The following is a 25,352-nucleotide window of genomic DNA, read 5'->3' on the forward strand; positions in this document are numbered from 1 at the left end:
GCACTGTAACACCCATGTTCTTATTTAAAGGGAAAAAAATTGAACTGCATCAAAACATGCATGCAAAAAAGCATCTGGAGCCCATCCGGACTGCGTTCTATGGTGTTCACATACATCGCATACTAGGCCAGTTCACACCATAGAAATGCAGTCCGGACGCCCTCCAGATGCTTTTTGCATCGTTTTTGGTGCATTTTGATGCAGTCCAGTGCATTCCCCCCCCCTTTTTTTCCTTAACCTTAAATAAGAAACATAACCAAGGCAATATAAATAAATTCTTTACCAAGTGAATGTACAACAAACAACAGCATCCTTTATTAAACAGGAAGCCTACAAAAGAGGCTTCACTTATAAAATGCAGCCTCTTAATAAATTACTTCAGTAAAATAAAATATATAGAAGATGAACATTAACCATGTTATGAAGCATTAAAATGTTCCTCTTGTGTTTATTCCATCTTCATGGGTGCCAGTCTTAGCAAGCTGAAAATAGAAAATACCTCTAGTTAGGAAAGGCTGAACAATGATCCGCACCATGTTGACCACTGTAACTAATGTATAGCAAAGGCCAAAACTTTTTTTTGTTTCTGAGTGGAGATGGATTAGAATACAGGTTTTTGTTGCCAACTGTGTCCGTTAGGGAGCTTCACCTTTGTCACGTTTACTGCAATTATCAAGGAGTTTAAATGAAGGAAAATACCAAATTTTGGATAGTCACTAGAAATAGGAACCAATCTTCAACTGGGTGACAACCAGGGATTTCTCCTCACTTCCTGCTTCAGCTATGACTCACAAATAGGAAAATCTCCCAATTGTACCACACAAGAAAAAAAAAAAAAAAAAAAAAACACACACACTTACAACAGTTAGTTACGATATCCAAGAATAAAAACAAAAGTTTTTGGATTAGTTTGACAAAAGAGAAAGCTCCCCCCCCCCCCCCAATTTTTCACACATGCAAAAATGCACATTTGTACATGAAAATGTGACTGCTGGCTGGCAGCGATATGACATGTGTAGCTGGGGTACATAGACTAGCAACACTGCAGTTCACAATGCAACATGTTGCAGCTCTGACAGTAAAGTCCTTTACACATGGGCTGAACAGCGGTCAAATTCAGCCAGTACAGTAGAAACCAGCCGACATTCAGCCGTGTGTGCAGCTGCTTGTACGACAGAAGCCGATCTCACGACTGGCTTCTGTTGAACGAGCACGCTGGGAATAAAAGGAGCCAATCGGCATCCGATCAGCACTTGCAGCCAATGGCTAGTCAAAGTCTGTACTAACATTGCATAGTTGGTACTGCGACCTCCTCAGTTAAACTTAAAAACGTGTGTACCAAACATAACGCCCCTGCTTGTCAAAGACACCTTTCAATCAATCAAAAGAAGCTAAGCTGGGGGGGGGGGGGGGGGGGGGGGGGGGGGGGGGGGGGGGGGGGGGGGAGTGTAAGCCAGGCTGGCCATAAATCTACAAGAACTCTGTGCATCAACATGGCTTTCTGTAGCGCCGCTCAGAAAGCAGAGGAAGGCAAACTGACCACACCAGCAGGGATCTGCTTCTGTGCTTGGCGTGGTCAGAAAGCAGAAGGAAGAGAAAGGGACTGACAGAATCATCAGATATCTGATGCAAAATCTCAGATTTACAGAAAAAAAAAAGAAGTTCAGTTAATAGTCATTATGGGCAGAGGGATACTTTTTAGATAACAAATAAAGTGAATATAAACCTTAATTAACAAAAAAAAATCCCACAGTTAAATGCCTGTCTTGAAAGGTCTTGCTGCATATCGGAGGAATGATGTTTTCTGTAAGCCGGAAGGTTATTTTTAAGCCCCATACTAACTATCAGATTTTCTGCTGAGTTTTTCCTTCAGATTTACCAAAACCATATAATATGAGGTCAAACCTTATGAGTTTCAATGTGTATGCAATCAGGCAGGCCCTTGCACTACATGGTTTTGGTAAATCTGAAGGAAAAACTCAGCAGAAAATCTGGTAGTGTGTATGGGGCTTTAGTCTTCCTTTCCTAAGTGATCAGTTTAGTATTCTGACCAGTCCAAAAGGGTATGAAGTAGAGGATGCAGGATAATCTGATACATTTTTACACTGGCAGGCAGTAGGAGGACTGAGCTATGCAAGTATACTCGTTTTTATAATTGCTGGTCATAGATCAATGGCTGAGCTATGTGATACAAACAGCTAAGAGTATAAGGCACTTGACTGTGTTAATACTAGTCAAGTATCTTAGCCCTGGAAGTATATGCAGACTCTGGGTGACGCCTGGGCAAAAATTGTGCTGGCCTTCTTGGCAGAAAGGAAGATGAAGACATTGGGGGTTATTTACGAAAGGCAAATGCACTTTGCACGGCAAGTGCACTTGGAAGTTCAGTCGCTCCAAATCTAAGGGGTAGATCTGAAATGAGGGGAAGCTCTGCCGATTTTCTCATCCAATCATGTGCAAGCTAAAATGCTGTTTTTTATTTTCCTTGCATGTCCCCCTCAGATCTACAGTGACTTTACTTCCAAGTGCACTTTCAGTGCAAAGTGGATTTTCCTTTAGTAAATAACCCTCATTGTCTGGAGTCTTGGAAGTTACAAACGGTTGTGTTTTACGTTACTTAAAGTAGAACCATAGGCAACACTTTTTCCCCATTGTGCATAGAGCTAGGGAGGGTTATAATCTCTGTCAGATTGTTTTTGCCTTCTGTATCCCATTGCAGAGATTTTCCCTACACTTATTGTCTCATAGCCCAACAGGAAGAGAGAGGCAATCCCTGTAAATCAAGGGAATTTCTAGGGATCCCCAGGTCACCAGAACTAGTGCACCCATTGGACGATTTTCCCTCTATTACTTTTCTGAGGACAGCTCAAAATTTGGGTAATTTCTTTTACTTTCACTGTCAATGATAATGGTAAACAGTACCAATAGAGAGGGTGAATCGCCTTAACGGAGACACAAACCGCAAAAGAAAACTGGCAGTTCTAATCCCTCTCCACTCTATCCAAAACTAAACAAAAGAGTTTTGCCTTTTGTTATACTTTAACATGCAAAATATATCTGCTGTTAGGTACACCCTAACTTTAACATGTTGATAACATTCTTCATTTAAAAAACAGACTGTTTTCAGCCCAACATTGTACATTTTGAAGTTTTAAAGTTCAAAGAATGTTTTTTACTTACATGCTAGATTAAAACGAATCACGGAACCCATCAATTTAATGGTGACGATATAAAGAAGACATGAAAGAAAAAATACTTTGATAAGTACTTAGATACATAAAATGAAAGCTTCACTTATTACAACACCACAAAACCTTTTAGTTATTACCTTAACAACATCAACCCAGTTCCATCCCCGGGGTAGTTCACCTTTATGATCTAGAAATGCAAAATACACCAGTTATTTTATTACTCTTCAGCAGTCAGTAGCGCTACCATAGCAGTATCACAACACATTTATTTTCAGTGAGCAGTAGTGCAAAAGGTTGTTTAATAAATGCTGCAAAAGAAAAAAGGGATCTGCATTGCACAAAGCAATGACAGAAATATCAGAATGGTGCTGGAAAAACATACATAAATAACCATAAATCAGAAATGAAAAGTCCATATGGTCCATAGATATTACTCAGTGGAAGCTCCCCAAAGATTGAAGCATACTGCGTGAAAAACAAAAAAAAAAAAAAAACAGAAGAGGGCACCAGACTAAGTGAAGCAGATGAGTAACTGGATTTATTTAAACCAAATTGGCAACTTAAACCTGATGTAAGTTGGCAACTGACTTAATAAATCCAGTTATTTATCTGCTGAGCTTAGTCTGGGGCCCCCTTTCTGTTCCTTTTATTGCCCATAGCAATGCAGTTCTAATATCTACAACTCACAAAAACTCTGTCACAGGCATCTCTATACTACAAAAAAGCCAGTTACTTTTTCCTCTCGTTTTATTAATTGTTCCCACTGTCAGAACCAGCTCAGGATTGCGATTTACTTTAATGGGGGCTACAAGTGTCATTCCATGGGATTTCCTTATGGAACCAACCAGCTTAACAAAAACCGACATACTCACCGCTAATGTTATTTCTACGAACCTTTCTAGGATGGCAACACAAGAGAGAGGATAGGCTCCTCCCTACAGAAAACCCAATCCATTCACAGCTGTTTAAAAGGCCCCACCTTTCCCCTTGTCCCTCATATGTAGTAAAGAAATTCTCCCAACCGATTCACAAGGGTTCTCCAATCATTTAGACACTTACCACCTACTGGATACCTTGTGAAATGGGACAGCCTACCAAGCCCCCCCCCCCCCCCCCCCCCCCCCCCCCCCCCCCAGCAGTGAAATCGATCTTCTGAATTCTCTTGTGACTTAGAGTATACATCTTCTTACATCCAGAATATGGAAAGCTCTTTCCCTAGTCCCGGATAGTGTAGGGCAAAATGTTAGGAGAACCATTTCCTGCAACCTATGAAATACTGTTGAAACCTTTGGTAGAAAACCTGGGTCAGTTCTTAGCACTACCCGGTCCAGAAACATAGGAGAAAAAAAAAAAAAAAAAAAAAAAGGTTCAATGATAGACAGGACTTGCAGGTTCGCTCACCCTTCTAGCTGACGTAACCGCCACTAAGGGCTAATTTGAGCAACCAAAATTTGATTGTCGCTTCCTCCGGAGGTTGAAGGTTTTTTTTTTTAGTCAAACCCTGTATTGCCACCGATAAGTCCCATTTCGGAAAAATTTTTTAAAAAAGGTACTGGCCTAGCTCTGGCCAATGCCTTAAATAATCTTATAAGCGAACCTGGAATACTGATAAAGGTCCAAGTGGCCGCTCTAAAAGTACTAGCCACCAACCCCTTCTCCAAAACAGAAATAGCTTCCTTTGGCGGAAAAAAAAAAAGTCGCACACCAGAAATTTAAATAATTTCCATGGTTTAAAGTAAATTGCCCTAGTGACTTTTTTTTGGCTATTTAATAGGGTTGAAACTAGTTTATTAGACAAGCCCTTTCTTTTTAGGATTTGTTCCTCAAAACTATTTCTCCATGCTCCTTGAGTCATCTGTCCTTCCAGATGGGTGCCCCAACCCCAAAAAGCTTGTGTCTGTTAACCTTCTTTTCTACAGGAAATGTCCAAAGTAGGCCCTTGTCCAAGTTTGGCTGTCTCCTCCAGAAACCTATGGTTTGAGACGGGATCATGTTTATGAATCAGCCAAAAAAGGGTCTGTCTCTTTCAGATCATTCTCCAACAGATCCAGTTTTGGCAAATAGCAGGAGGTAGTCCAAGTATGGTACGATCAATATTGCCTTTAATCTGAGGGGTGCTAAGACTTCTGCTATAACTTTTGTGAATATCTTCGGCGAGGAAAACAGCCCGAAAGGTAGGGCTCTGAACTGTAAATGCGAGATTGACCCTCCCATCTTGATTGCCAACCATAGGTATTTCTGTGATGCTGGTGCTATAGGCACGTGAAGGTATGCATCCCTCAGGTCTATGGATGCCAAAAAACAGCCTGGCATCAGAAGACGCTTTACTGAAAAAATTGTGTCCACCATGAACCTCTTGTATCAGATGGATTTGTTTAGTATTTTCAGGTTCAAAATTAATTCAGAATTTCCCTGATGGTTTCCTTACTAGGAATAAATGCAACACCCTCATCCTTCCTCTTTGGGGAGGGGAGTGATGATCACTTTCTGTTGAATGAGTTCTTGCAGGAGAGGTGGCATTGCCAGAGATTTTTCTAGGTCTCGGGGAGCCTGGGTTATGTAAAACCGGCTTGAAGGGGACAGAGAGCTCCAGTCTGTAGCCCTCCGATTTTGTTTTGGAGGACAAAAACGGACTGGTTGTTGTCTTACATTGTGGGAAAAAAGCTGGCAGCCTTCCTCCCACCCACAGTCAGAGGACTGTCACCGATTTTTTTTTTTGTGGCTTGGCCAGGAGGTCGGACCAGTATCCCTGACTTGCCCCTTCCTCTTTGGGACCTCCAGGGTCTTTTGTAACCTCTCTCCTTCATGTCTTGGGCTAGCCCTGCAGGATCATCTTTTTTACTGGGAAGGCCTTTTTATCTGCAGTCCAATCCAGCACTGCTTCAAGATTAGGACCAAACACGAAATTCCCCTCGAAGGGAAGACCACATAACTTCGCCTTTGGGGCCGTATCCCCTGACCACTCCATTAAAAATATATATCTAAAAACAATAAAGAAAGGACTTGAGAGCTGCACCACAGGCACTATTAAATAACCAAATTAATATTAATTCATATAATCATAAAATAAATTGAATTACATAAAAATGAATTTGAATAATGTGATAAATGACTAAATCCTCAAAATATTCACATTGATCGAAAATAGATTTGCTTAAAAGTGACTTTAAGGCAACAGTTCATCCACAGGAAAGAGAGAAACAGCTTGCAGGAATAAGTCCTTTGTACAAGTTCTTATCAGGACATCGCGGTGATTCCACACAAAACATCAAGCAAGTGCCCGTCACCGAGAAGTGAATGCGCTTACCAGACAGCAAAACAAATTGTGAACCATCCGTGTCATTACTCCTACACCAAAACTTATGGATCAGCCTCCCACTCTACGGCATCACTTAAATCTCCCAAGATCAGCAATCCCAAACAGATATTTGCACTATTAACTCAAAAAGAGGAGGAGGCCCTCAGTGTAAAACCGATTGGACATTTTATTAAAACAAAGTAAATAATTGCACTTACAAAAACTTGCATCAGAAAACGCATATAAAAAAAAAACAGTCAGAAAGCCGGCCGGCATTCGTTCGGGAGCCCGTCCTCCCCTCGTACAGCATGGTGGCGTCACTGTGTGCCTTCCCAAAATAAATAAAACCAGATAAACAGTTAAAGCCCTTTAACCCTTAGGGAAACCATAACCAGCTGCCAAATAGAAGAGCTAACCCTTTAGCCCCTGTGTTTGTTACTGCAGCTTTACAACTCTAGTGACTCCCCCCACTGAGTCACCATGCTAAAAACAAACAAACACACTCTTCTTAGTGCTTGGTCCAAGGAGAGTGATGCAGGCTCCCTTTCTTCCCCCCAGGGGGAGTAAGAGAGGGAAAACACAAGACCCCTAAAGGAAAATATACAGGGACCTCTGCCCCTGCTTACCCGAGTCTGACTGGCGTTAGTGGCTCCTGCTACCGCTGCTTGTTCCTCTGGATCCATGCTGCCGAGGTCCTAGTGGCATCCAGCTGCTGTTTTATTTGATTTTCCTGGTCCTTTCGCCGGTGCGAGGACCGGAAATAACACCAGTTAAGGCAGTCTCCTCCCCCTGCATTCCAACGGCCGGAACCAGAAGCCAAGCGCACCGCCGGAAGTCCCGCCCCCGGCCGGAAAATTATGTACTCGCCACCTGGGAGCCGGAAAGCATAGAAGCTGAAAACAGGGGAGACACTGCTCTCACCATTGTGGAGCCCGCTGTCCCTCCTTCAAGCCCACAGCCGCTGCTCTGAAGAGAGCGGGGACCCCCAGCAGCCTGAACCCTCGCCGGTATAAAAAGGAGGAGACACCGGAGAACCCCCCTCCTGTAAGGGAGAGGGCGTAGCACACCCTTGGTTCCCTGGCAGAACAAACACTACAACTGAGGCCACGGTGGAAGTGACCGGTCTATAAAATAAACTGACTGCAGTGTTTCCTGGGAAAATGGGTGGAGCTGAGCTCTATCCAGGTCCTGTCCTGAAACACAAGATGAGAAATGTATTTTTAGCTTAACGTCTTCCACATCACTATCCAGCCCTAGGTCAGCCTCCTCCCCTGAACTTGGCTCAGATTTTGCCTGACTTTCTGCTTCTTATATCTATTCCTCTTCCCTAGCCTGAGCTGGGGGAAATTCCTGAGCGAGAGTGGCAAAGACACTTGGCCCTGGTTTGGAGAGTAAACTCCTGAGAGGAGGGGCTCTCCTTAGGGGCGAGTTCCTCTGGGTTTTGTACCCGCTACCTGGTGTGAGGTTACAAAGGTGCAGAAATATTGAATAGTGGCCAACATTTCCTCTTGAACAGATTTAAGGAAATCCTTCATTAATCCTGAGGCCTCTTCCCAGCCAATTTGTTAATGCACCGGTAACAAAACAGCTTGGTGTGAGATTTAGACAATCTTTCCTCACAATTAACATACTTTTGTGTGAACGTAGTGCAAGCGGATGCAGAGGGTGGTTTGTTAGAGACCTCCTTAGCTCCGCTTGGGAATCTGCAAGAAAAGAGGAAACAGTCACTCTTCTTGCCCCCCCCCCCCCCGGAGGAGAGAGGTAGGAGGTCTACCAGGGACTGCTAAGGTGTAACCTGGTGTCACCTCCCACAGTAGGTAAAAGGCACTTACCGGGCCCCGGCTTGCTCTTGCCTGCAGCCACCTGTGCTGCCTTTCCAATCTTCTCCATGGAGGTGGGTAAGGCAGGCTTGTGCTCCTTGCAGCTTCTCTGGCTCTGGGTAGTTCAGAGAGCTATATGTTCCCCTGGAGCCACGTCTGGTGTCTCCTTTGCACTTTGCGCCTTTTCAGGGTTGCGCCGTGTCCACTCTGCCTCTTCCTTGGAGTGCACTGATTCCTCCCGCTGGGGTTACATCATCTGCCGGGCCTTCACTGCATGGAGCTCATGCTCTGCAGGAAGGAATATTGAGGAGATGCATGATGCTGAGCCCTGTACACAGGCAAGGGCCATATATACCCGACTGCCTGTACATCAGAAATGAGGCAGCCTGTGAGAGGCTCTGAGGTGTGCAGGTTGGTGCGGTCTTCACCAGCATTCCTAAACCTGGCTCACAGGGGTACTATCCGACTCTCTGGTCAGAGAAAAAATAACAAATAATATTTTGCGTTGGAGAAACACAATGAATACTGAGGAACAAGGGGAAAGGTGGGGCCTTTTAAACAGCTGTGAACTGATTGCGTTTCCTGTAGGGAGGAGTCCATCTCATGTACTGCCGTCCTGGAAAGCGAGGAGAAAATTGAGGAGCTAGCCAGAAAATTCTTGGCCAAACAGTGACTACATCTAACCACATGTAGACATTGTTTGGGTTTACCAACAGCCAGCAAATGCAGATACAATGGCCACCACTGCATTTACTCCACATTACAATCTATCTATCTATATACACACACACACGTATATATTGTGGTCATTTGGCACTAAGGATTCTCAAGTACTTTTTGACACATTGAATTTGCTCCTGGAAGTAACCAGAAGCTTTGAAGTGTACACCATTCCCACTAGTGTAACTAGGCAGTGGATACTAACTTTCCCTCATTGCTTCCTGAAATTTAGGTAGATTTGGAGGTGCGGGTGGAGGGGAGTGGAAATGTATTACTAATGGGAAAGAAACCAGTCCTTTGCCAGAAAAGGAGGCCCTAAACCAAGGCTGCACACTGCCCTGTTTTGGCAGGCCTAGAAAAATGGGAAGAAATGAAACTCCTTGTTAGGCATAACAGATGGATTTTCTGTTTGATCATTAATTGACAAGATATCATCCAAGCAGTATGGGAATAAAAGTTGTACAATAACCACATTGCTACATTTGCAAAAGTAACTACCTGTTTTGTCTGCTAGTTTGCGCTTCTGTGATTTTGTCAACTGCTCCTTTTTGTCTTTTTTCTTATTAGATGCAGTTATGTTTGTTGGTTCTAAGGTGCCATCACTTCCTGCCAATGTCTGGAATGGAAAAATAGGTCTTAAAAATATGTAACATTATTTCAATGCATTTTCAGATTTGGACCACAAAACAATAATCTGCCGCTAAAGTTATACAGGCATTGGGGGCATCAGTCTGATCCTGGCTTTACGATTCTGTGGGTTACAGTGCTAGATTAAGAAAGTTTGAACCCCTGTTCTGCATATTTGTTCTAGGCCAGAGACTCAAAAGGCAGTGAAGCCAGAATAAGGATGAAGGCCTCAATACCGTTGCCTAATATGTACCACATAGCATATGACACCACACTTGTGGTGTGAACAAGGCACGTAGAAAACAAATTGTTTGCAGGCTGCAAGATGGGCATTTAAAGCAGAGTTCCACGCCAAAAATGTAGCTTCTGCTTTAAGGGAGGCAACCCCCTTTACATGCCACATTTGGCATGTGTTTTTTTTGGGGGGGGGGGGGGGGGTTTGAGGGCACCCACACTTACAATGCCGGCGCTGCAGAGAAGAGGGGGAGACGAGTGGGGCTTCGCTCCCCCGCATCGCTGGACCCTGGGACAGGTAAATGTCCAGTTATTAAAAAAGTCAGCAGCTGCAGTATTTGTAGCTGCTGACTTTTAATTTTTTTTTAGCAGAATTCTGCTTTAACCAACTGGACACAGCAGAAAAAAATAAAATCTGACATTTTAACCTTTACCTTCATTATGCAAAACTGAAAGGCGTTTTTGGCTTTAGATATACTTTACAAACCATGGGACGCTTACAGGATCCAGTCTGCGGCAATCATTTTGTGCAAACTTGTTTATGCCCAGAGCACTGTATGAAAACACTGGGAATCAAAGTGGAATAATTATCTCAAACTTTTCTTACAGGCAATTAAGACATTAAACCCAAATCCAAACACTCACTATAGTGTTGTTGAATGGCTGGTGATGTTCCATTAACTCTTCCTTATTGTCTTTGGCATACTCAAATAAAGTATAAGTCATGGCTGTACCAAGGTTGGCTTCCACCTGGTTTTGTAACTTGTTTGCGATACTCTGTTTGACCTGTGGGGAACTGGGACAGAAACCCACCAAAAATTATTAATAATATTACACAAAATTAGAAAAACACAACATATCAAAGGACTGCAAAACTATACACTTACATCTGATTGTTAAAAAATGCATTCATTGATATATTTGGTGCAGTTTCTGGATAGGTTTCTGGCCAGGATATTTCAATCAGAAAAGCCTTGGAGTCCCCCACATCACCAACCTACATAAGATTAAAAACCAAAAATGATAAAATTATTTTATATACACAGAGTATGTGTGTGCTGGAGCTAATGCATATAGTCAAAATGAATGCATCAATGCTTAATGCTAAATTTCTGTATACAATTCATGCCATGCATGAAGGCAGCTATACTTGATTACAGTTTATGCATTCTGTTTAGCACTGGTACATAACTGGCAGATTTGTAAAAAATACATGAAGTGCAGAGCCAAAACCAGCAAAAAATGTAAATGGATGATCATGTCAATGCTTTATTACTTGTACAGGTCTTGCTTACATGGACCATAAAAAATAAAAACGTATCCAGAAGAATGTGCTATTTTATATACGAAGCTCAGAACTTCATAGTCATTAAGATCTGTTGTTATATGAGGCCTAGGAGGTACATAACAGAAGTCTTGACCAGCTGCATATTTACTGTCTTACAAACTATTTAATTGAACCTATACTGAATATAGAGAAGTAAATGAGTAACATGGCTGGTTGTGAATCTGCACCACTTCAACCGCATCACTGATCAGGAATTACATTTATATTCTCTGACTATGGTGATGGCAGAATAGTCATCATCCCTTTGCTACATTGCAAGGGGAACAACTAGCACACAGTCCTTCTGCAAAAGGAATTGTTCCTCACCCTTTACGTTATCTCTTCATGGGTCAATCTTTGCAAGGGATGCAAGAATGGCCTTTAAATACTAGGCTGTTAATGGCTACCATCTGGGACACCTTAGATCTATAATGTAATCCCCAGGTGGTTATTCTTAAACAAAGTACACCTAAGTCATAGGTCTGGAATACAGATAACTCCTAGTGTGTAAATAATAATTATATAATTTATGCAAATGAAATAGTACTAGCAGAAAATTCAAACTAAAAGGTTAGTCAAAAGCGGACCACAAACATTACAAACTAATTCTACAGTCTCCTTCTGATTTACCAACAACAATGTAGTGCATGGACAAACCTAAACAACTTCTTCAATTTATATACAATCAGTGAGGTACTTTCGTAAAACATAGGTCTGAGTAAACCTAAAGGAGATTGCAAAATCAGAATGCAACATGTGTCACAACAACCATAAACCCCAACTGTAGCTTCCCAAAAAATCAAGTCAACACAATATGTATACTTGTTCTAAGTGGCTGGGCGGAGGTGCACGACGGAAGCGTATCATCATCTGGTGCCAAAATGGAGGGCCTCCTCGACCTACCATAAAGGGAAATTGTCCAGTGGTGCAATACTTTTAGGAAGACAGGGGAAGAAAGCCCCCAGGAGGACTGATGACCACCACAACCAAAAGGAACAGACAAAGCATCGGATTGCCAGAGCTGCCTGCATCAGTCACGTGGCAGGATCCAGCACGTTTTCAGGTAGAAAACTCAAGTAAGCAACTTGACCAGGAACACAGGCAGTCCAAGACCTAGTCACTTGAGGAGGGCCCCCAATGACCACAATCATCAGAGCCAAGGGAAACAAGACAAACACGGGGATATGTACTCTTGGATGGTGGAAACAAAACAACTAAGGATAAGGGGGAGGGAGGGGATTTTTAAATCTTTCTGGTTTGTGTTTCCGTTAAAGGCAGAACCAATCATCTCTCAAGCTGTTGTCCTGGAAAATGATTTGGGAAATTCCAGTTTTCAATCTTTTCAAATGTACTCCATGAAAACTGATGCTTAGGTTATTTTTTCCACAAGTATCACATTCGGTGGTGGTGGATGGGCAGGGTATTAGCGTGGTGGTTGCTAATAGTTACACTATTAGTTTTATTGCATAGAAGTTCATGCTTTCACTTTTATAAGATTCAGTATGAACATGGCATATATTTTATTGAGCCACACATTACTGCAAAATATGTAAATCAATTAACATACAAATGTATCATTATTCATCTATTTCACTAAAGAACAGTGCTTTAGGAGATACTGCTGCTAAACATGGACATTTAACAAAAAAATATAAAAAAAAAAAAAAAAGGGAGGGGATACATCCACATATCTCCATCACAGGAAATCAAGTTTTACCCTATACTGGAAACCGCTGGGCCCGATCTCCTTAAAACTTTCGTCACCTTCATAGATAGATCTAAGCGCTTCCAGCTCCATCTAATGAGAAGCAAACAATGACAAGATGGTTAGGGGGAAATTCAGCGCATGGTCAGAAAAACAGTGTCATTACCTGTTAACTACTTTTTCCAGGAATCTTCCAGGATGGCTTACAAAGAGATAGGCTCCTCCCACCTAGCACAGGAAACACAGGATCCACAATATAAAAGTACAACACATGCAATAGCCCCTCAGTATTAACAAATAACCAAAGGCTTCTGAATAATCAACAATCATTAAACCCTCTCATCGTAGCTTTATTTTAGGATTTACATTGCTAATCCAATAAAGAAGGGAGGGAACTTATGCCGTCCTGGAAGATTCCTGGAAAAAGTAGTTAACAGGTAAGAACACTGTTTTTCCAAGTCATCTTCCAGGATGGCTTACAGAGAGAACAAAGATAGGACTACCTGATCAGGGCAGGACCACAGCCTGCAGCACTTTCTTGCCGAAAAGACTGGTCTTGGCTGGCAAGCAGGTCCAGTCTGTAATGCTTTACGAAAGTCCGGAACCTGGACCAGGTTGCGGCCTTGCAAATCTGGAAGGGAGACGCTCCTGCCCTTTCAGCCCAAGAAGTGGAAACCGCTCTCGTGGAATGAGCATTTACTAACGGTGGTGTCAAGGATGCTGCTTTATATGCCTCTGCGATGGCTGACTTCATCCACCTTGCAACAGTATTTTTAGATGACCTTTTACCCCTGTTTGAACCTCCAAACACAAACAAGCTGGTGGAACATTGTCATTCCTTGGTGCGCATCTCTTGACATCTATTTTGTTAAATGCAGCCTCCTTGTCATTGTTAGGATCTCTGCAAAATTAAGGTATCACAATCTCTTCTGATCTTTGGAAGTTAGACGGTACTTTGGGGAGAAATGCCGGGTCCAGAGAGGATAATTTTGTTTTGCAAAATGATGCAGAAGGGCTCAGCCACTGAGAGTGCAAATCACCATTTTTAAGGTTAAGAGCTTTATGGGCAGTTCCTCGAGTGGCTCAAACAGTGTTTTACAAACACTTTGCAACCCCGTTGATAAGTCCCAGGAAGGGAACCTCCTTGACTTGGGGACCCACTTATGGCTAATGGATGTAAGAAATTTCTTGACCAAGGGCTCAGCGCGTTTAAAAAAAAAAAAAAAATAATTTCAGCCCTGTTGGGGGGCTATGCTGAGATATCAGGGGTCTTAACAGACCTCTGACATCTCCCATTTGAGACAGGGAAAGGGACTAGGGACCCAGATTCCCCAGTCCCTTTCTATGTAGCCTCCGTTGCATTGATAATGAATGGAGAGAAGACAGCGGCTTCTCTTCATTCATTAAAGAGGAGGGCAGTTTAAATAAAAAATTTTTTTAAAGTCAGCAGCTGAAAACACTGCAGCTGCTGACTTAATAAGCACACTTACCTGTCCAGGGCGCCCGCGATGTCGGCCGCCCGAGGCCGACCCATCCCTTGGCTCTCGGGTCCCGGTGCCGCCATTCCTTCTAAGGGAATCAGGCAGTGGAGCCTTACGGCTTCACTGCCCGTTTCCTACAGCGCATGCGCGAGTCGCGCAGCGCTTTGTGAATGGGACGCACTGTTCTGGGACACACAGTTCCCAGAACACAGCGCGACCCATTACCCAGAAGACAACGCAACGAGGAGAGAAGACAGAAGATCTCCGCGGAGGAGGAAGAGGAAGATTAGGATTATGTGCCTAGCAACAGGCATTTCTGGTAAGTAAAAAACAATAAAAAAATTGTCTTCCTTTTTTTAGATTTTTTTGTAATTTTTAATATTTTTTTTTTTTTTCAGGGTGGGCCTCCACTTTAACGGAGACATCGTAATCACAGGAGGTTACAATGTTTCAGTTATGTGAATGGACAGAGTCAGTGGTCGTCGACTCCATTCAGAAAACTAAGGAGCCGGGTTTACCGGCTCCTACCTCCGCTCTCCATCCTGAGATACCGAGGGGGACGGCAGCACAGAGGGGGAGAAGAGAGGGGGGACAGATGCACGGAGAAGAGAGAGGGGGACAGCAGCATGGAGGGGGACACCCACGGAGAAGAGAGGGAGACACGGAACTGCATGGAAGGGGACACGGAGAAGAGAGGGGGACAGATGAACAGAGGAGAGAGGGAGACATGGAGCAGCATGGAAGGGGACAGCAGCATGGAGAAGAGAGGGGGACACGGAGAAGAGAGGGGGACACGGTGCAGCATGGAAGGGAACAGCAGCATGGAGGGGGACACGGAGAAGAGAGGGAGACACGGGGCAGCATAGAGGGGGACAGCAGCATGGAGAAGGACGGATGGGGACTGGAAGAGGATAGGGGACAGTCAGCGGTGATCGTGTGTGGGAAAGAAGCACCGCACTGAAAGCCGCGGTGGGGGTGTATTGACCTGCAACTCGCAACGTGTGACGCGTCAACGCCTTTCCCGCACGTTAACGTATTTTCGTAGTCAACGTAATCGATTACGACGACTCATCGAGGCAGCTCTAGTTTACATTCATACAACTCCACTGACTGATGAATGAGTAAGTTGTTAAGGATGCAGCGGACCCGCTCCTTAATAATGGATATTTGCTGCATTCTTTTGTGTACATTTCATTTGTCATCGGGAGAATTCCGCTGACAACTGAGCCAGAAGGTATCGGTTTTAAGTATCGGTGCAATTTTACCAATACTTGTGTAAATGTCTAGTATCGGCACCAATTCCCGATACCAGTATCAGTGCAACCCTATTTTGGACTCAAGGGCTTTGTCCTGCAATGAATCAGATGACAAAAGCCATCACACTACTTCCACTGAAGTAGATACCAGTTATCAAAACACCCAGTGGATAACACAATTCTAATATAAGAATCTTTAAGGTACCCACCAAACAAAATAGACTCTGGAAAAAAAAACACCCCCTGTGCCCACACCACAGGACAAGAAAAGGAAAGGAGCAGCCTGCCCCCTATTTTCTTACCTCAGGACCTTAGGCGTCTGGGTGTACCAAGATGGCCACCGGACTTCCATTCGCGTCACTTCCTGCCGCAGGAGCTGGAGGTAACCTTATTCCAAGCCCCCAGAGTTGTCCACACGCTGAGGATAGAGAAGCCCTGAAACATGGTGATCTCTGTAAATGAGCAGCACAGAGGAGCACCTGGACCATGTGGCTGCCCGCGCCTCCCCCAGAAGACATTCCGGATGAACCCCACAGGGCCACCTCCTCCACTCCTAACAGGTACCTCTCTGAAGCTACAACCACAAAGTGAGAGAGGAGGTCCCTTACCTTCACCCCAGACCACTTTTCCAGGTCTATGGGTGGCCCAAGCTGACTCATACCCCAGGAATACTGCCCCTGTTACACTAGGTATGGATGCCAGGAGGCCCCTACCACCAAGGCCGGACAAAAAACAAACAAATATTGTTTGGGGCTCCTGCCTGGCTAGAGGAAAGACAAATACAGAGAGAGGCTATTGCATGTGCTGTACTTTTATAATGTGGATCCTGTGGTCCTGTGCTAGGTGGGAGGAGCCTATCTCTCTGTAAGCCGTCCTGGAAGATGACTTGGAAAAATTGTAGTTTACAGGCAAAACCAGATTATTTTGTAAGTAGAGGCAGCACAGCACTGTGAACATCTGAAGAGAGCAGACCCTACTTTCTGTAATAGAATTAGCTTCCAGGTATGAATTCCACGCTTCCAATTATGAATATTTTTTACACTGTTACATTGGTTCAACTTGGACCAATGTAACTCTGTATATACTATACCTGCAGGATCCGCCAGGACAATGCTACCCCAGTGATGTCCTCTAGTTTCTGGGTCTCATGCCAAGCAGTTGCCATGCTGTATTTTGTACACAGAATGCTTTACATTCATTGAGAAAACGCAAAGCATTCTCTGTATGGCACCAGTGCCAAGTGGCTGAAGTCATGTGTTCAGAATGCTGCAGGGCACAGGACCCTGATAATAATGGAGATGCAGTGCTTTCCAGCTTCTAGCAGGACCCTACAGTTATGGAAAATACATAGTTACAGTGCCTTGAAAAAGTATTCATACCACATGAAATTTTCCACATGGTAACTATATGCAGAGACCCAGAGCTCCAGATCCATATGCAGAGATCCACAGCTCAGGTGGGAGAACCTGTCCACAGGACAATTATTAATTGTGCACTCCACAAATCTGGCCTTTATGGAAGAATGACAAGAAGAAAGTCATTGTTTAAATAAAGTCATAAAAAGTCCCGTTTGCAGTTTGTGAGAAGCCAAACATGTGGAAGAAGGTGCTCTGGTCTCAGGCTACGACCGGCGGCAGCAGCAGGCTACGACCGGCGGCGACGGCAGCAGCAGCAGGCTACGACGGCAGCAGGCTACGACCGGCGGCGGCAGCAGCAGCAGGCTACGACCAGCGCCGGCAGCAGCAGGCTACGACCGGCGCCGGCGGCGGCAGCAGCAGGCTACGACCGGCGCCGGCGGCGGCAGCAGCAGGCTACGACCGGCGGCGGCGGCGGCAGCAGCAGGCTACGACCGGCGGCGGCGGCGGCAGCAGCAGGCTACGACCGGCGGCGGCGGCGGCAGCAGCAGGCTACGACCGGCGGCGGCGGCGGCAGCAGCAGGCTACGACCGGCGGCGGCGGCGGCAGCAGCAGGCTACGACCGGCGGCGGCGGCGGCAGCAGCAGGCTACGACCGGCGGCGGCGGCGGCAGCAGGCTACGACCGGCGGCGGCAGCAGCAGGCTACGACCGGCGCCGGCAGCAGCAGGCTACGACCGGCGCCGGCAGCAGCAGGCTACGACCGGCGCCGGCAGCAGCAGGCTACGACCGGCGCCGGCAGCAGCAGGCTACGACCGGCGCCCCGGCAGCAGCAGGCTACGACCGGCGCCCCGGCAGCAGCAGGCTACGACCGGCGCCCCGGCAGCAGCAGGCTACGACCGGCGCCCCGGCAGCAGCAACAGCAGCAGGCTACGACCGGCGCAAGCGGCAGCAGCAGCAGCAGCAGCAGGCTACGACCGGCGCAAGCGGCGGCAGCAGCAGCAGGCTACGACCGGCGGCGGCGGCAGCAGCAGGCTACGACCGGCGGCGGCGGCAGCAGCAGGCTACGACCGGCGCCGGCGGCAGCAGCAGGCTACGACCGGCGCCGGCGGCAGCAGCAGGCTACGACCGGCGCCGGCGGCAGCAGCAGCAGGCTACGACCAGCAACAGCCTATGACTGACAGTGGCAGGATCAACAGCAGATTACTTGCTGAGAGTTTATTAGTCACACTGCAGTCTGCTGAAGCTGTAAGTACAGTGTGGGACTCACCTCTTGGTCCTCATTAGCAGTCATGATGTAAGCAGTGCAGCTGCTACAATGAATAGATAACAGCGCTGATCTCACAGCCTTCTACCGCATACACAGCCAGCCATTGCTCCTAGACCACACTTCTCCGCACTGCGCATGCCCGTCGCCCCACGTCTTGTGTCAGGGCGTTGAGAGCAGGGCGGCCATTTTTATTAAGGGAAAAATAAATAAACTTCGACTTTATTCCTAACATCCCTCCATGGCACTCTTCGTCTAATTATATTATATTTAAGCAACAGACGTTGTTTAAATATAATGCAATCAAACGGTGAATACTTTAGAAGGGTACCAAAATCATATTGGTGTAGCAGCAGCTGCAGCAAAAGCAATTGATCACGGTAATGCATGTTATACACAGGAGGGTGACAAGCTCGGTAAAAGTTTGTGCTCAGAGGATGTTGGGATGTAATGGAGACAATTGCCCGAAGTAAATATGGAGGTGGAGGATTTCCCGGCGGGCAGTGCGGTGTGTCAGCTGACAGTCGGTGTGAGGTGGAGGAGTAGAGCCCGGATGATAGGTGCTGTGTATGGGGGAGCTGTAGAGTGACAGGCCACACACTGGAGACATGTACAGAGGAGAGGACACTGCAGTCTGATCAGGTATTAGAGAAGAGCTATGATGTGCACACCCTTGTCTGTCCCAGTGCAGTTCCAGTACCATAAACAACACCATTCAATGCATCTATGTACCGACACTGGACTGTGTTTTTTATAGAATAGAGTGCAGGGTCAGCCATGATCACACCTTGCTGTTCTCTCTTACAGGGGGGGATCAATGGGAGCCAATCACACTCTGCTGCATACACATGTGCTGATAGAGGACAGTGGCATCGCTAGGTGGTGGCTTTTGGGGCTATAGCCCCGAATCTGGGGCCCATAGCCCTGAGTCTCCGTATGGGTCCCCAAGGGCAGGGGAGGCTCTCTGGGGATCCTGATTTTGATAGAGGCTCTCTGGGAACCCTCATGTAAGTGGGTGGGCTCTCTGGGGACCTTGATGCAAGGGAGAGGCTCTCTGGGGACTCTGATGTAAGGAGGAGGTTCTCTGGGGGACCCTGATTTTAAAGGAGATGCTCTATGGGGACCCTGGTTTTAAGGGAGAGGCTCTGCGGGGACCCTGATGCAAGGGGTAGGCTCTGCGGGGACCCTGGTGCAAGGGGGAGGCTCTGCGGGGACCCTGGTGCAAGGGGGAGGCTCTGTGGGAACCCTGGTGCAAGGGGGAGGCTCTGTGGGGACCCTGGTGCAAGGGGGAGGCTCTGTGGGGACCCTGGTGCAAGGGGGAGGCTCTGTGGGGACCCTGGTGCAAGGGGGAGGCTCTGTGGGGACCCTGGTGCAAGGGGGAGGCTCTGTGGGGACCCTGATGCAAGGGGGAGGCTCTGTGGGGACCCTGGTGCAAGGGGGAGGCTCTGTGGGGACCCTGATGCAAGGGGGAGGCTCTGTGGGGACCCTGATGCAAGGGGGAGGCTCTGTGGGGACCCTGATGCAAGGGGGAGGCTCTGTGGGGACCCTGATGCAAGGGGGAGGCTCTGTGGGGACCCTGATGCAAGGGGGAGGCTCTGTGGGGACCCTGGTGCAAGGGGGAGGCTCTGTGGGGACCCTGGTGCAAGGGGGAGGCTCTGTGGGGACCCTGGTGCAAGGGGGAGGCTCTGTGGGGAGCCTGGTGCAAGGGGGGGGGGGGGCTCTTTTGTCCACTGAGCCTTGCGTGTTAATGTTCTGTGCAAGACCAGTGTTTGTTTTTTGGGAGCGCATGCAGAAAGGTGTGAATGGGGCCTGAGCATTTTTCGCGCATATGTCTACACGGGACAGCGCTCAACAAGTAGAAATCCATTTATTTATATTACATCTCTTAACGTTAGTACATTCTGTTGCCTGTAGCATGTCATAGGAAGAAGTACAAGAGATTATTTTTAGCAGATTTGTGTGTATTTAGCCCCATATAATTCAGTGGGCACCTGAGTATTAACAACACAAGTGTTTATCGCGTTTTAGGTGCTCGACAACTTGCTTCTTCATTCTCAGCCTGAAGCTAACAGAACACATGTTAAAGGACAAGAACAGCCAAAGCTCATTCATTCTGCACTCCTGGGACCTGTTTTCAGCAGACAGCGGACTAGTCTGGTGTCGGCTGACGTCACAGAGCCAGTCAAGGCTTGGGAAAGATCATGACAATATGCTCAGAATCTACCCACATGCCTGGACTGGCACCCAGTTTGACCTCTCAGCCAGCAAAGTGGCCTACCCTCAACAGCCCAGCACTCCGTCAGCCAGAGAGCTGTGACTGACAGTTGGCAGCTCTCTGCTCACAGATCTGTTAGAACTGAGAAATTGGCTGTGTTTGATCGCTCAGTTCTCAGTGTCAGGGCTGGTGGGGGACAGATGCTGCATCCTCCTGGGTAAGTATGATTCTACAAAAAAACGCATTCCCGTACGTCTCATTTAAACCATTAAAAAAATGCATGTATACATGTGACAAAAGCACTAAAGAACACTAGCAAATCAGATGAAATGTTGTTCTACCCCTTTTAATTAAATGTGTAACACCTATAAGCAATATTAATTAACACACCAACATCATAGTGAATAATAAATCCAAACAACAAATATAAAATCTGAAAAAAAAAAAAGTCCAGTCGCCATGTGTCACATGGATTCAGCATGGATTTATTATTCACTATGATGGTGGTGTGTGGATTTATTAAGTTAACGGTGATTTATATATAACAAACATGTTTTAGTTACGTTTTCTGTGGAATGGGTTTTGCACAAAACAGCCCTAATCTGCCTCCTCCTCCGGGGTCCCCCACTGGTTCCCCTGCCCCCCCCCTCTGACCACCCTCATAGCAAGCCGCTTTTGCTATGGGGGAACTCATGTGGGATCCCAAGGCACCCCTTTCTCTCTCCTCACAGGCTGTGATTGCTACCACAATCTCTAATGAGGAGAGAAAGCCAAGAGAGCCTCTACTCTCAGGTACAGTGCTGGACTGAGATGGGGCTCAGATAAATCTAAAGGGGAGGGGCTGCACACAAGTTTTTTTTTTTTTTTGTTTATTTTTTTTTTAGCTTAATGCAGAGGATGCAGTAAGATAAAAAAAAAAACTTACACCTTTTAGTACCACTGGCTTCCACTGCTATCAGTCCACCCTGTGAGGAGGAAGAAAGCAGGGAGAGACAACGCTCTTGGGCACAGCACTGGATCAAGATCTGGCTCAGACAAGTATGGGGGGGGGGGGGGTTCTGATCACAGAAGTGTTTTTTAACCTTCGTGCAGGCACTGCATTGGGGTAAAAAAAAAACGTATGCCAGATTCACACGTATGAGCCATGTTTTGTGTGGGCACAGCAGTCCATCCATTTGAATGAGCTGCCGTGCTTCCTGAAACGGAGGGAAAAGGTCCCTGCAGCATTTTAGCTATTGCAACCTGCACAGGAACCGCAAGTCCTGTGCGATTTCCAGTGTGTATGGTGTGCCATTAGGATGAATGGCATCCATCTTGCTTTTCTGTACAGCTGGTTGCGACTGCGGGAACAGGTGCCAACCCTCAGCGGATGTGAACCTAGCCTTAGGCCAACAGCAAAATTGTACAGCATTAGTGTCTATTGTACTTCTGGATTTTCCAATATTTTTTATTTTGAGCTCCACAGTGATATGTAATTTATGATAATAGATCCCAGAAAAGTGGAAGTGGACATTAGGAGAGTGCGTAAAGTGCTTTAAATTGATTTTTTTTTTTGCAGTAAAAACATTTCCCCAAATATGTTCTGTTCTAATAAATCGAATACATGTACTTTTGTTATATGACCATTGCAGTCCAGGCTGACTGATGCACGAACAAGATTAGATATACCTACCAGGTCCTATGAATGTGTATATTACTATATTAAAATATAAAAAAGATAAATAATTTTGCATTGTGAACATAATTGTACTTCTCAATTTAGTATTCTTAATTTATATTTGTTGTTCTTTATAAGGTTTGCACCATTATTTTAAAAATGGGCCCCACGCAGTGGGATTTCCCTGTGGAGCTATGCTGTCGTCCAATGGCCTTCGTGACTCTCACTGGACTAGATGTAACATACAATGCCATCCACAGAGCCATATGGGATGCATTTTGCGCCAACAGAAGAGCAGACCGGGTGCCAATCTCATTTAAGGTCCTACCCGGAGATCATGAATATCCAAAATGTAGGACAAAGGTAAGCATAGTCTGTGATTTGACACCTACCTTCAATGCCTATGGATAAATAGTAAATGTATTCCTCTTTCTTCAGAGAACATCTTATGAATGGTACATTCCTAAAGGCATTCTGAAGACTGGATGGATGAATAAACATCTGAACTTGGTGCCTGCTCTGGTTGTTGTGTTTTATGAGCTGGACTGGGATGAGGGCCAGTGGAAGGAGAAGCAGTCAGAATGTGCAACCAGGGTGGAAATTGTAAGGTGCGGACCCCAGACTATTTCCATCTACAACCTTTTTGTGTCTATACTCTTAGGCTGCTTTCACACTGGGGCGGGAGCAGCGTCGGCGGTAAAGCGCCGCTATTTTTAGCGGCGCTTTACCGTCGTTTTAGCGGCGGTGTGCGGGCGCTAGTGGGGTGGTTTTAACCCCCGCTAGCGGCCGAAAAGGGGTTAAACCCGCCCGCAAAGCGCCGCTGCAGCGGCGCTTTGCCGGCGGTATTGCCGCGGTGTCCCATTGATTTCAATGGGTAGGAGCGGTATAGGAGCGGTGAATACACCGCTCCTTCACCGCTGCAAAGATGCGGCTAGCAGGACTTTTTTCACCATCCTGCCAGCGCATCGCTCCAGTGTGAAAGCCCTCCGGCTTTCACACTGGAGTTAAAGGGGCCGGTTTTTTTCAGGCGTTACACAGGCGCTATTTTTAGCGCTGTAACGCCTGAATACCGCCCCAGTGTGAAAGCAGCCTTAATGTTAAATATATTTGGTAATGGTACATTTCATTCAAAAAGTGACGATTTGACAGGGCCCACCTGCAGGCTTGCTGTGTGCGACTATTGACACATACAGCACTGCACGCCCCAAACCCGCCCCCATAGCATTTGATTGACAGCAGTAGGAGCCAATGGCTCCTGCTGCTTTCTGTGCCTGTGGGGGGGGGGGGGGGGTAGAGAACCAGCGCTGCTGGAGATGGGTTCAGGTAAGTATTTAGGGAGGGGGGTGGGAGGGGACAACTTGTGGAAGGTTTTTTACTTTAATGCAGGTAATACGCAGTAAAGAACCTTCTGACTTTAAAAACACTTCAAACCCTTTGTGACTAGAGCTCAATGAAGTCTACATGCACAGGTCAAATTTAAGTGTCCCTTTGTCTTGTCTCATTTATTATAACTAGTGTTGCACCGAAATTTTGATAGCCGAAAATTGTTTTTAGTGTAGTGTTGATAATGACTGCTGGAAATGGCTGCGATTTTACCATGCTTATGGTGTGTTTTTCATAGGTCATGTGACTCAAAAAATGCATCACAGGTGTGTTCTTGCTGCATTTTCAATGGAGAGGTGCATTTTTTTTTCTTTCATTGAAATTCATGATATTAATTAAAAAGTCGAATATAATGCAATCATTTTATAAAAATATATATTTTTTTTTAAACGCCAATTAAATTTTCACTTACATCCTGAATTTTCGATTTTTGTGACCAGAATTTTTCATTTCGGTGCACCACTATTTATAACTACCGTGTTTATCGGTGTATAACATGTACTTTTCCCCCCTGAAAACAGAGGACAAACAGTGCCTGCGTGTTATACACAGATAATGTTTTACCAACAGGGGCGGGGATCGGGTGGTCCGGTCTGGGAGCTACCCATCAGGGGCATGTTAGGCTGGCCGCCCCGCCTCCCCTGGCCCCGGGACAGCGCTGCCTGCATAGTCCTAAAGTTGATAAAAAAAAAAAATCACTTGCCAGCCCCTTCTCCTACACTGCTCCTCCTGTGTCAGTGTCATTATAAAACGAAGCTTGTAACTATCTTGATAGCTCAGTTTTGTTTTTTTCTGGCTGCTGTCCTCCCGCAACTCCTCCTCCTAGCCTTAGTTTTAGATTGGTGGAGGAGAGCGGTCACATGACCACCTATGTAATGTCAGAGAAAGCAGTTGTGACAGGTCAGTGGAAAAAGGGTCTGGCAGTGATTTTTTTTTTAATTTTCTTTTCCTTAACTGTAGAGAATGCTGGCAGCACTGTCCCAGGAGACGGAGTGCAGGGGGATGGGGGGGCTGCGTACTGTGCAGGGGGATGGGGGGGCTGCGTACTGTGCAGGGGGATGGGGGGGCTGCGTACTGTGCAGGGGGATGGGGGGGCTGCGTACTGTGCAGAGGGATGGGGGGGCTGCGTACTGTGCAGGGGGATGGGGGGGGCTGCGTACTGTGCAGGGGGATGGGGGGGGCTGCGTACTGTGCAGGTGGATGGGGGGGCTGCGTACTGTGCAGGTGGATGGGGGGGGCTGCGTACTGTGCAGGGGGATGGGGGGGGGTGCTGCGTACTGTGCAGGGGGATGGGGGGGGGCTGCGTACTGTGCAGGGGGATGGGGGGGGGGGCTGCGTACTGTGCAGGGGGATGGGGGGGGCTGCGTACTGTGCAGGGGGATGGGGGGGGCTGCGTACTGTGCAGGGGGATGGGGGGGGCTGCGTACTGTGCAGGGGGATGGGGGGCGCTGCGTACTGTGCAGGGGGATGGGGGGGCGCTGCGTACTGTGCAGGGGGATGGGGGGGCGCTGCGTACTGTGCAGGGGGATGGGGGGGCGCTGCGTACTGTGCAGGGGGATGGGGGGGCGCTGCGTACTGTGCAGGGGGATGGGGGGGCGCTGCGTACTGTGCAGGGGGATGGGGGGGCGCTGCGTACTGTGCAGGGGGATGGGGGGGCGCTGCGTACTGTGCAGGGGGATGGGGGGGCGCTGCGTACTGTGCAGGGGGATGGGGGGGCGCTGCGTACTGTGCAGGGGGATGGGGGGGCGCTGCGTACTGTGCAGGGGGATGGGAGGGGGCTGCGTACTGTGCAGGGGGATGGGAGGGGGCTGCGTACTG

The 25,352-nt window shown here is 46.8% G+C and overlaps 2 protein-coding genes across 2 annotated transcripts in view; one reads left to right on the forward strand and one right to left on the reverse strand.

The window, feature by feature from the left end:
• Window positions 1-262: 262 nt before the first annotated feature.
• Window positions 263-18,433, reverse strand: RWDD4 (RWD domain containing 4). The gene is made up of 7 exons (XM_077477286.1): window positions 18,283-18,433; window positions 12,935-13,015; window positions 10,778-10,887; window positions 10,536-10,686; window positions 9,528-9,645; window positions 3,181-3,378; window positions 263-482 (listed from the first exon to the last, which is right to left on the reverse strand). The coding sequence occupies exons 1-6, from the start codon at window positions 18,304-18,306 to the stop codon at window positions 3,269-3,271; spliced, it is 594 nt and encodes a 197-aa protein (XP_077333412.1). The 5' UTR covers window positions 18,307-18,433; the 3' UTR covers window positions 263-482; window positions 3,181-3,268.
• A 336-nt stretch (window positions 18,434-18,769) lies between these two features.
• Window positions 18,770-25,352, forward strand: part of TRAPPC11 (trafficking protein particle complex subunit 11) — a 77,013-nt gene continuing 70,430 nt past the window's right edge. The window contains exons 1-3 of the mRNA XM_077477287.1: window positions 18,770-18,921; window positions 22,290-22,514; window positions 22,590-22,759. Coding sequence (XP_077333413.1) covers window positions 22,311-22,514; window positions 22,590-22,759 — 374 coding nt within the window. The 5' untranslated portion in view covers window positions 18,770-18,921; window positions 22,290-22,310. The remainder of the gene's footprint in view (window positions 18,922-22,289; window positions 22,515-22,589; window positions 22,760-25,352) is intronic.

Source organism: Lithobates pipiens, unplaced genomic scaffold (assembly GCF_037356315.1).
Source record: "Lithobates pipiens isolate NorthernLeopardFrog02 unplaced genomic scaffold, aLitPip1_a1.2 Scaffold_13, whole genome shotgun sequence".
Classification (NCBI taxonomy): domain Eukaryota; kingdom Metazoa; phylum Chordata; class Amphibia; order Anura; family Ranidae; genus Lithobates; species Lithobates pipiens.

Bases quoted from the DNA above. Each gene is read 5' to 3' on its own strand.
- RWDD4 (XM_077477286.1), bottom strand. From the start codon at position 18,306: ATGACTGCTAATGAGGACCAAGAG. The intron at 10,687-10,777 runs GTAAGTGTATAG...TTTCTGTCCCAG, and splicing joins GCATTTTTTAACAATCAGAT to TTCCCCACAGGTCAAACAGA. The intron at 3,379-9,527 runs GTAGTTACTTTT...TTGCATTTCTAG, and splicing joins CAAACTAGCAGACAAAACAG to ATCATAAAGGTGAACTACCC.